Source organism: Scomber japonicus, chromosome 7 (assembly GCF_027409825.1).
Source record: "Scomber japonicus isolate fScoJap1 chromosome 7, fScoJap1.pri, whole genome shotgun sequence".
NCBI lineage: Eukaryota > Metazoa > Chordata > Actinopteri > Scombriformes > Scombridae > Scomber > Scomber japonicus.
In genome coordinates, this window is record NC_070584.1 from 12,542,753 (window position 1) to 12,554,466 (window position 11,714).

Below are 11,714 nucleotides of genomic sequence, written 5' to 3' on the forward strand. Positions count from 1 at the left end.
ATTAAAGTATCTTCTTTTCCTGAAAAAAATGGAATGTCCTGCACTCTCCATTTCAGCTACATGACTGCACACAAACTGCGAGAACAGAGTGTGCACATGGAAAGCACATGGTCATTTTCTGCTTTTCCTTTCGATGAGAGCGGTGTCAGAGCAAAGAGAAAAGAGAATGGAATATAGCTCGGTTTCAACATCCTCCTATCATAAATCTGGATTAAAGAAGTGGTGGTTTTGACACGACCGTTTCATCTTGCCTGTCTGAAGTGTTACTCACTCACATGTGTCCAGGCCCTCAGGCTGACTGATGAGTGAGTATGAGTGTATATTGTTCATGTATATATGTGTGTGTGTGTGTGTGTGTGTGTGTCTGTGTTTGGTTGGAAGGTTTTGATGAAAGAGACAGACAGATTGGAAAGGAGAACAGAGAACAGGATGTGTGAGAGGTGATGAGAACTAGTTTTTATTAAAATATACTGACCTCAATCACAGTCTGCAAGTCTACACAGCACATGCTTAATCAGTGGGGAAAAAAGGTTTCAACATCTGACAGCTCTAAAACATGGTGTTTATTGTCTCCAATCATTATAGAAGTATATTTTCTTTCTTTTCTAGAAAAAAAGCTATTAATGTTCCTGTTCTGGAGTTTAAGTCAGACTTTGCACATAATAAGGCTTTAAAAACAAATAAGTAGCAGTTTCACCATGGACATTAGCTAGTCATGACTGCTTGTGTGTGTAAACACTGGTACTTTCAGAGTGTACTCACACTTGTTTAAGGCCCTCGAGAGTTTTGACATTCAAAATAAACCGGTTGCGGTTTCTGCTCTGAAAGCCTCAAGTCTGCACGTGAATGAGGTCAGCGCCTCCTGGAGTGAGTCTGAGCTGAAACCTGTGGTTATGAAACAAGAGAAAGACCTAGTTTTCCACAGGATGGGCAGAGAAGGACTTTTCCTGGCCTTGTCACAGCAGCCTGAGGTCATCACTCATAACAAACAAGCGCAGCCAACATGTTAAAATCAAGGCAGTGACTGAGGGTTCCACTTAACTCAAAGCCACAAGCGGGCCTGCATCAGTAACAGTGAGTAAGCGACCACCAGATTGTACACAGTACAATATTAGAAAGAAGATCCTCTTGGGGATATCTTGAAAATAGTCATATTCAGCAGTGGTTATGACAGTTCATTCCCTGAAACTGTGGTTTGATGAGAAGTTGAATATAAAAATCTGATTATCTGAAATGCTCCATTACAAATGGCTGATATCTGCTGCCCCCAAGTGGCAGAAACCCTCACAATCTAGATAAGTGGACAGCTTTCTTTGTACTTGTGCTGTCTTTTCCACTAAGTCTAATTAACTTGAAAAGTATTTCCTGGAGAAACTGAGTGAGTGTTGCAAGCTGTCACTATGTTTACTTTTGCACAACACAGGTTTGTATTATATAGAGCAACATAATTATCAAATCTATGCAAGTCATTAGAACTCCAGTGGCTTTGTGCATTATAGGAATGAAATATACAATTATGATTGAATACAGGAGGAAAAAAACAACACAAATGCCATCAGCAGGTAATTCCAAATAAATTTATTTTGTAATTTCATCCACTGTACAAAGCAAGTATGGAATCTTCTGGACACTGACGTGACTGAGCTGGAAACACAGAGATGGACGAATTATTTCCATCAAAGAAAACAGAAAAGATTACCTAGAAGTGGAAAAAAACAAAGTGACTCAGTTTGATATCCACACATTACATAATATAAGTGACCAATGATTTCCTCTTAACATTTCCACTTGTAATGGTAACATGTACCCTGCATTATTATCCTGATTTAGAATAAACTAATAAACTTAATGATAAGTGATCTGTCATACCACAGGTCTACTCCAGAGCCTTGACGATGGCCTCATTGGCCTCTATGCTGATCTGAACTTCTGCCTTCGCTGCCTCATCGGATGCACCAGCCATTTCAGACTGGGCCTTCTCCAGGTTGGCCCTGGCAGCCTAAAGATTGACAGAAAAATAGGATGTGAAACAGCAAACAATAAATCACTCACAATACAAGGCTCTTGGACAAATTTACAGATCATACAACATAATATTAGTTAAAATACAACATCAAAATGCATATCTGATTTGTTATTCTGAAAAATCATAAGACCACCCATTTTTCCCAAAAGGTACTTGAATTGACATCACAGCCTTTCCTGTGATGTTAATTCAGGTACCTTTCAGGAAAAATGGGAAGAAGAGCGACAAAACTCTAATCATCTTGAAAACATTTTGAGGCTAACTGGGATGTAGACGTCAGAAAAGCAAGAATGAGCAAGAAGTGGGGAGAAAGACGAGCAGAGAAAATCCCCACTGCCTCTTTGCTATGAAAGCTCCATTTGTCACAGTAGCGATTAGAAACGAGAAATGCCAAACATAGCTGGAAGTTAAAGGTCTCCCAGTAGGGATTTGACACATCTGCTATAACTCAACAGTGACTGACCTTTCCCTCCTTATTAACAGCATGGGCCCGTGTGCATTGTTAGTGCAGAGTGGAAGACGACAAGGAAAAAAATAACTCATTTACTGCTATGAAGTCAACTTGACAGTGACACTGGCACTGCCCAAGGTCAAAGACAGACACCGCAGAGAGCACATAATAACAGCCTAGCATTAACAAGACTGACATTTAAACAAGGACTCAGCCTTCAAGTCCGACTGCAACACTGATCAGATGGATAATCATCAACTGGGAGGTGCTCATCAGCGCAGTGGATCAAAACCAAAGGGGACCAAAAAAAAAAAAAAAAAAAATTAGCGTGGGTTCAAAGAATTGTCTCTGCTGTCAAAGACCATATCCCTGCTGGGAAACAAACCAGGGTGAACAATCAGTAATTATGCATGCCTCTACAAACTAGATATGGAAACCCATCACACAAATCTCATTAAAAACACAAAAGATCCATAAAGAATTGGCTAAGCCACACTAGACTGACATTTTGAAGACATATATGCGTTGAGAGTGAAACTACAAGACAAAAAAAGAACTGTGTGAGTTTCGTGTGGGGATTTCAAGATGACTGCTCTTCTAAAATTCTCCTCTGTACGTTTTCCCAAAATGTGAGATTTGATGGGAGGATACTTACTTGCTTTAACATTTTAATCTGATTAAGAATGACATTGAGCTTGATACACTCAGACCATCGCAACAACATCAAATGCATCTATTTTTCTGCTCACCTGCACAGCGTTCAAAGCTAAGAGCAGAACAAAAGAGCCGTTTGGGATGGACTCACTTAAAGACCTGTCAGGTACAAAGATAATTGCAGCACGGTCTCGAGAAGCACAATTTTAGACTGAGACCAATTCAGAGTCTGTTTATAGACCAAGAACAAAGCAGGCAAAAACAACCAGGCTCTGACTGTACATAATTATTTAAGCGCTATATTTAAATAATCTACTGAGGATGTGAGGACCAACTGTGGGGTAAAACCAGTTTTTAAAAAGGACACATTGTACTGATATATGTGATCAAGACTGAACACAGTACTGAAAAAACTGTTACAACTTGATTATGCAATGAGTTTTCAATTAACACAGATGTGAATAAATTCAGGCTCTATATACGTATAAGATTTTCAAGACTGACCTCTTAATTAAGACTTAGGTAACTTGTGTAGTGACATTATGAATCCCAGTCCTCAAGTTCAAAGGCTGTGTTCATATTCAGTTAAATACCACAAATATTGATTCCCAGCAGTTATACCTCATTAAAAATATGTGATAAGACCATCAAAAACCATTACACAGTTTATAATGAGGCGATCAATGGCACCATTAGCTCACCAGTCATTAAAGCAAACATTTGCTTGGTGGATATAATTACAAGATCACATGTACAATACAATAAAAATAGAACAATCAATTAACTCTGTATTTAATACTAACTTTGTACCTCAGTCTTATGGAGTTTTTCATTGTGTTGCTGTACATGGTGCAGCATATTACTATAATTGAAAGGTCAACAAATTAATCTATTTTACAAACTATGGCAATCAGTGAAACTTGGCTCTGACAGTGGCCACTGACTGAGCAGTCTCCACCAGTCACACAGGGATGTACATCACTGTGTTGAGGCTCCAAAAGTCCACAAAGTCACTAATGAAAAACAACCAGTAAGAGCATTTATAAAGAACCGAGCTGACAGGAGTATGGATAAGAAAGAGATCCAGATATATATACATATATATATATATATATTAATTTAGGAATCAGTTTGAAGTCCCCTGATCCAGATTTATTTATTCATTTCATTTAATTTCATCTCAAATTTTACAGAGTCAGTCGGTCATTTTACATTTGATATGTTTTTGAATGAAATGCAAAAAACAAACACTATAGGTATGAACTGTTAAATATCTGATAGTTGACAAATGTCTACCACTTCACAGTATATATGGCGATACTGCACAACCTAAGTGAGGATGTGTAGTTGAGTGAAATGAGGTGGAGATTATACTCACAGCAATGTCCAGCTGGTCCAAGGGGACGGCCTCCTCAGCTAGCAGCTGCACTGAAGAATCAGCGTTGACTGTGACTGACCCGCTGCTCACTACACACACACACACACACACACACACACACACACACACACACACACACACACACACAGTGTAACTACACATGCCAATACACAGTCATCTTACAAATGTTTTAAATCCAATGCCATGTGCATTACAGAAAACGAAAGTCCTTCCAGGCTACTTTTAGTTCCACGTTGTTTTTTCTCATCAAGGGGTCACTCTCTTTCATCTGTTAACATGTGAAACCCAATACTGGGACATTCAGTGTACATTTTAAGTTACATATCATTGTATTAGCTGGGGAAAAAAGATGACCTGCACACTATTTTTTTTTTTAAATCCTGTGTCCCTGTGTTAATTGTTATATTGTCAAAAATATGTATCAAGATCTTTTTTTTTTTACATCAAAATCTGTCTTTTCTCTACTTGTAAAAAAGTTTCAAATGTTTGATGGCAATCTGCAGTCAGGGGCGTTTACTACAGTTCATCCGATCAAATATGACTGAGAGATAGAGAAGAGATATGTGTTTGGATATTAATATGAAAAACTTTGATTTGATTTAACAATTACAGCTTCCATGAGTCTGGTTAACAAACAGACTGTCAAACCCAGGTGGATGGCAGAGCTCTTTACAAGCAAAATTAATGATGAATACCAAATATAGCTTGACATACAAACATGGCCAACTATTGGTGCCCTTCCAAAAAGAACTTTTTTTTCTCTGTATGAAGTTGAAACTGACAGAACTACATGGTATCAAACTAACTCAAACTTTGCTTTTGATTTAAAACTGAACTTCTTTAATACAACAAAACAAATATATATGGTCAAAAATATTGGTACCCATAACTTCATATTTTGTAGCACAGCCTTAGGAGGCAATAACTGCAGTACAGCTCTTCCTGTAACTCTCTCTAAGGTTTCTCCACTTGTCCACTGGTAGTTCCATGTATCACAGTAGGCATGGAGTTCACTTATTTGAAGGTAAATGCAGAGCTGGTGTGATTTACCAAAAAGGTCAATTTTGTTTCATTTCTCCAAAGCACATTCAGCCAGAGGGACTGTTACTGGTCAACATGCATTTTGGCCAAGTGCAGTCATTTTCATTCAGACTGTCACAAATGGTCCCACTTAAAACTATTGCACCTTGAACTTGAAGATCAGCTTGGATCTCTCTTGAAGTTTTTCCTTGGTTCTTTCTGGACTAATCAAGCAATCCTTCTGTTCAATCTGAGGCCAATTTTCCTCTTGTGACTACATCCGGAGACGTTGGCTACAGTTTGTTGAGCCTTTAACTTCTTAATAATATTGGAAACAGTGGTCATAGGAACATCAAGCCCTTTGGAGACAGTCTTGTAACTTTAACGTTGATCGCGCCTGGCTATTACCTTTATTCTAATGTCTTCAGACCACTCTCCAGTTTTCCTTCTGTTTTCCATGTTCAATGTGATGCATACAGTGGCATAAAACAGCAGAGTGAGTAATTCTCTCCTTTCAAACTGGCTGCATGTGTGATTATACGATTGAAAACACCTGTGACACTAATTAGAACTCAATAGTCTGCTTAAAGGATCACTACACATGTTAGTCTGTCTTCTTCTAAAAAGGGTATAAATCATTTTGTCTAGGCTATTTTAAATGTCTTTATGTCAACCATAGACATGCATTGATTTTTATTTTTTTTAATTTTATTTCAACATTGTTTAGGGTGAATGGTAAATTATTTAAATAAAATGCAAAGGTACCAATAAGTTGGGTCACATCTGTATGGATAGGACACCTCAGTATCATTGTGTGTGGGGGATAAGCTGAGGAGGGGGTGTACAATATACACCAGCTTCTCTAGACCACGAGTGACACCTTTAAAAGACTATTAAATTTACCATTTACACATATGTTCAACTGTGGATTTTTTAATTTTGATAATACAGTGATATCAGAGCATACTCTAGGGAATCCATCAATCAAAAATCTTACCAAAGTATTTAGTGGATGAACCGTCGTCACCGATGACTGTGACCACACCAGGCCTGAGAACCTGCAGGGTGGGAACGTGGGCAGGGAGGATACCAAACGCACCGGTAAGCGTGGGCACATCAACCTGCTTCACACTGGCCTCTTTGAAGAACACCTGCAGATATGAGACAGGAGATCACAGATACATTCACTGACTTATGGACTAGCCCTGCAACAGTTTAACATTCACTAATGGTGACTGACCAAATGTAGAGCTGGAAGAATAATAGTTTAATTGATAAAGAGAAAACTGACACTGTCAACCATTCTAATGATTAATTGTTGGTCAGTTGTCATGCAAAATACTAAACATTCACTGTTCCTGGCACCTCAAAGATAAGTATTTTTAAACTGATGATTGATAGTAATGTGATAGTGAGCTGGGTGTCTTCTACATCTTATGTTTCTCATTATTTACACAATTAAGCATGTAAATAAATCAACATAATCAATTGCAGTCAGACCAAAGATGCAGCTGCCAAACTGTAGAAACAGGAAGACTGCAGAGATTTTCCCCAATAGCCATCATAACTTCAGACAACAAGATCATCAACTTTACATTCACTTTGCCATGCACAATAACATCACATCACATTAACAAAACCTTTAGTGAGTTGATCATATGCACATCAGACCAGCATGTAAAACCTGATGTAAGGAAGATATGGAGCACTGTATTAAACTAAACTCTTTAAACTGGAGGAGCAGTGGACTGGATTTAGTAAAACATGTTTGTGGGACGAGGTGTATCCACTGATGAACCTCAAGGTTAGAGGTGTGTATTTAAAATGTCATGCCGAGCACCGACAATGTGTCTCATTCCAGGCTAATGTCACATGCACATGTGAACATACTGATGCACATGAGTTAGTTCATTGGCCTATACATGATGTTATTCCGTCGTTACTGTTTAGCGAAGCATACTTACTGACTGCAGGTCAAAGACAGTGAATGACAGCTAGCTTGGCTAAACTTAGCAGCGCTGCAAGCTCTGCATACAGGCTCCGTAAAATGCACAACTTATAATAAATGATAGCAAACTCATGCACTAATAAAAGAACATTAAACAAAACTTCTGAGTGAGCCGGGTGTTGAGCTTTAACGATGCATTTAAATATGACAGTCGGTTAGCCGTTTAGCTAACGCTAGCTGGGCCCAAGTAGCCTCGCAAACAGCTCCTGGTGGCTACCTGTGTCGGGGAGGCGAAAGTGAAGGACATCTGTGGGGCTCCGGAGACAGCCTCGGCGTAGGAGCGAGCCTGCCTGAGCACAGGGAGGGAGCGACGGAGAAATCTTGCTGCCATCATGTCTGAAAACCGGATTTTTTTACACGGACAACTGAATGACTGAGATCCCCAAACCCTTGCGTGAAGGCAGTCAGTGTGCGGCTCGCTAGGACAAGGACGTTGGTAACCTTCCCATAAGGCTTTACTGTGGCGCAAAGGATGCTGGGTACTGTAGTTTTAAGTGAAAGAAAACGTGCAGTCAAGGTTGAGATTGTACTGTAGTCAGGGTTGGGAAGGTTACTTTGGAAATAGCATAGGTTACAAATTACTAGGTACCATATTTACATTATAATAAGTTATGTAACTATTTCAATGACTTAATGACTAATGTCTTAAAAGTAATGTAACTGATTATATTTGATTATTTTTCTAATTTTCTAACCAATGTTTTACTGTTGGATAAGTGTAGCCTACGTGTAAACCCATCTAAATTCAGGTGCTTTTCATGGATACTGATTTAAAAGGGAGATAATTTCGATCTCTCATTTGAAAATGTATTCATTAGTTCATGTAGATTTTTGAATATAAATAAAGATATTTTATGAAAAAAGTCAAAAGTCTGGCATGGGCTTAATTGTGACACAATTTAAGCTCGAGTGTGCCCCAAATAAAGTCCACGTCATGATTTATTTACAAAATATTTTTTAAAAATACTGTTTTTAAATAATTAAAAACAGCACCACGTGACGCGTAGTAACATTTTGAATATTTAAAAATGGGGGAAAACCCCCTCCTGATCAATATTTTAAAAGTTTGACTTCAGCCCTTTGTTATCATCAATATTTTCACAAATAGCCTAACTGTAACGGATTACAGTTACATTTATTTTATAATTACTTAATGCAGTTACACTGAACTAGTTGGGATGGATTACTTGTGAATGTAGCCTATCATCCTGGTAACATTTTTTATGCAAACTGTTAGCTTCCAACACACAATGAAACGGTCTTGTTCAGCTACTGAGTCGGAAATACTCTCCAATGTTTACTCTTTGTTGTGTTTACATATGAATTTAAAGGATTAAAGATTTAAGGGGCAACATATATTATTACATATATATTTATTTCCTCACATCTACTGTCTTCTCATGTAGGAGGCCACTGGGCATACACTGCCACTAGATGGCGACATAACCACGTGCCAGTCTGCATACTACACAGACCCCTTCTCGTCTGGGACATTTTTGTTGCTCTTTTGTGTGCCATTACTGGTCTGGCACACACAGACATTCACTAACTTACTAACTTCTGAGCCTGCGCTGTTTCACCACTTTTACAAACCTTACAGTCGGCTGCACATAACCAAGACAAAATTAGTTAGGCTAAATATGTAATATGTATATAATGATTCAAAAACTTTATATAAGAGAGGCAATAGCCCAAATGTATGAGCAGAATGAACTATATGACTTTATTATGTATGAGTGCAGGGCTGTGAAGACTGACTGGAGCATCATAGGAGTATCAGGATCGTTTTTAAAAAAGCCCTCAATCACTCCGCTTTACCTCACTCCTCGCGTCACGTGGTGCGACTCTGACTGGGTGGTGGGCGTGTCTTAAGCAGTGGGGTTTCATTCATAAATACTTTTAGCTTTAAAAAATCCACATTAAAGAGCTCACAGAAGAGTTTCACGGTATTGGCTTTGCCCCTCCACCCCTGCATGGACCAGGATGGTTGAGTAGGTGAGTGCTGCCTCTGCTGCGTGCGTGCTTGTGCGTGTGTTTGTGCAGCCAGTCCAAATCGTGAGCTACCTTCTTCTTCTTCTCTGTAGGTGTCAGCGGACTGATGAAAATCATAAGCGACTGTGAAATATCAACACGGCATATTTATTCATTTCTCTGCTTCCATCGGAGTTCAGCCGGTTTTCCTGTTTTTTAAAGTGTACTCCCGGCTTCATTTCATCGCCACATATGATAGGATTTTGGCATTCTTGCGAGTGATTTTATCAGCTAAGGAAACAGCTGCCACTTCCAGAGCCGATGCTCATTATTGTCTGTTCCAGGAAAAATATTGCAGTAGCGAGCCATAATAAATAAGGATGCTTTTAGACTACTTTGCGCAGCCATTTCCTTTTATACACATATTATTACAAGATTCAAAATGAACCATTAGTTTAGTTTAGTTCCAGGGAAGGTCTCTATGGTGCGACATATAAAGGCTTCTTGGAACAAAACGCGTCCAGCCACTATAATGCCGCTGCTGTTAGATGGGATATGCCATTGCTGGGACACCCATGTCTTACCATCTGCTCAGTCACTCATAGATAGTCACTATAGACATTATCATTAAAGTGCTAAATTGTTTTATAAATATGGTATTTTAACCTAATGTTTCCTCATATCCTTCTGTTGCCTAACAGAGCAGAGTAAAGACAGTCAAGTGTAATTAGACTACCTGTCATCAAGTGTTTTATTGGATCCAGTGAATGTGTTAGGAGCAGCTCTAGCTTTCTCCCTGTTGAAAGAATCAAAGAACATGATGTGATGTTTGGTATATCTCATGTCAATTTGAAATGTTTTGTGATGATCACCACTATTGAAACACTCAGATCTCTGGTGTGTTGAATGCAGGTACATATGAAAGTAAAACTAATCAACACTAACTGGATAATTAACCAATCATTCTGCTCTTTGTTTGTTTGTTTTTTTCTTTTCTTTTTTTTTTTCTTTTTTATCAGCCATGCAGCATTTCCGTCCTGTTGCTCCAAGGCCAGTGGGCCAGCCCTGAGGGGAACACTGCTGCTCAGGCTGAGTCGGCTGGGTGGGCTGAGGTGGCTGAGGATGCACCAAGGGAGCTGAAGAGGAGACTCTCGAGCCACAGCCTGACACACACACATCCAGAGCTGCTACGCACTGCCCTCCATCAGGGTAAGACTCTTCGCTGGTAGAAAGCAGGATCTGGGAACAGTAGCTACTGCAAGGGAGGCATTCTGATCACAGCCTGATGTGTTTCCCGTAACAGTTTTCTTGCTTGGACGGTAGATAGAGGGAATTAGAGAGGCAGGCAGGCAGGCAGGCAGGCAGGCAGGCAGCAAAGAGCTCGGCAGTAGCTTACAGGTTGTGGTGCTGAAGTTGAGTGCTGCAGTGACTGGCAGGCAAGCAAGGAGTGCTGAGTGCTGCTGGCATGCTGCTTCTCTCCTGCTGGGTGAGTAGATCTATCCAGTGTGTGTGTGTGTGTGTGTGTGTGTGTGTGTGTGTGTGTGTGTGTGTGTGTGGGCGTTTGGTGCAGCATAGCAGTATTAATGGCTATGATCTGTAAGAGAGAGCGCATAGCAGCAGCAGTGGTAGTGAAACTCAACTGCTGGAGCCAGTGTTTAGTAAGAGCTGCTGTTTTTCTCTACTGTGTGTGTGTGTGTGTGTGTGTGAGAGAGAGAGGGGGTTGGGGGGTGTAGATGGAGAGTCTTCGGCCCATATAGAATTATGGGTGATGATTTACAGCAGAGATGCTACGATTTGCATCTTCTGTGGGATCTAACGCATGCGTACGAGCCCATGCCGTAAACACTTGGTCTGTGCCTGGTCTTGCAGTCTGTTAGAGATGCTACAAGGTTTTTTTTTTGCTGAGATTGGTATTTTTTACCATATTTTACAGCTTCACATAAAAGTTCATTTGCTCTCTTATTAGACATCAGTCAGCGAAACTGGATTGCACCACCAGTCTTTTTCTGATGTATTCAAGAGAAGTTTTCTTCAGTGTTTACATATACAGCATATCATTGTGTGGATTTGTTGACGCAGATACAAACGCAGCAGTTGATGGCTGAGTTTTGTCAGCTCCATGTAATAGTCATTTTCTCTCCTTGTTTGTGTGTGTGTGCATGTGTTATCTCTCAGGGGGACTCAA

General features: G+C 39.7%; 1 protein-coding gene across 1 annotated transcript; it reads right to left on the minus strand.

The window, feature by feature from the left end:
• Positions 1 to 1,563: 1,563 nt before the first annotated feature.
• Positions 1,564 to 8,011, minus strand: atp5f1d (ATP synthase F1 subunit delta). The gene is made up of 5 exons (XM_053322590.1): positions 7,776 to 8,011; positions 6,548 to 6,701; positions 4,510 to 4,598; positions 1,870 to 1,999; positions 1,564 to 1,699 (listed from the first exon to the last, which is right to left on the minus strand). Exons 1-4 carry the CDS (start codon positions 7,890 to 7,892, stop codon positions 1,877 to 1,879), a joined length of 483 nt encoding a protein of 160 aa, XP_053178565.1. The 5' UTR covers positions 7,893 to 8,011; the 3' UTR covers positions 1,564 to 1,699; positions 1,870 to 1,876.
• Positions 8,012 to 11,714: the final 3,703 nt, after the last annotated feature.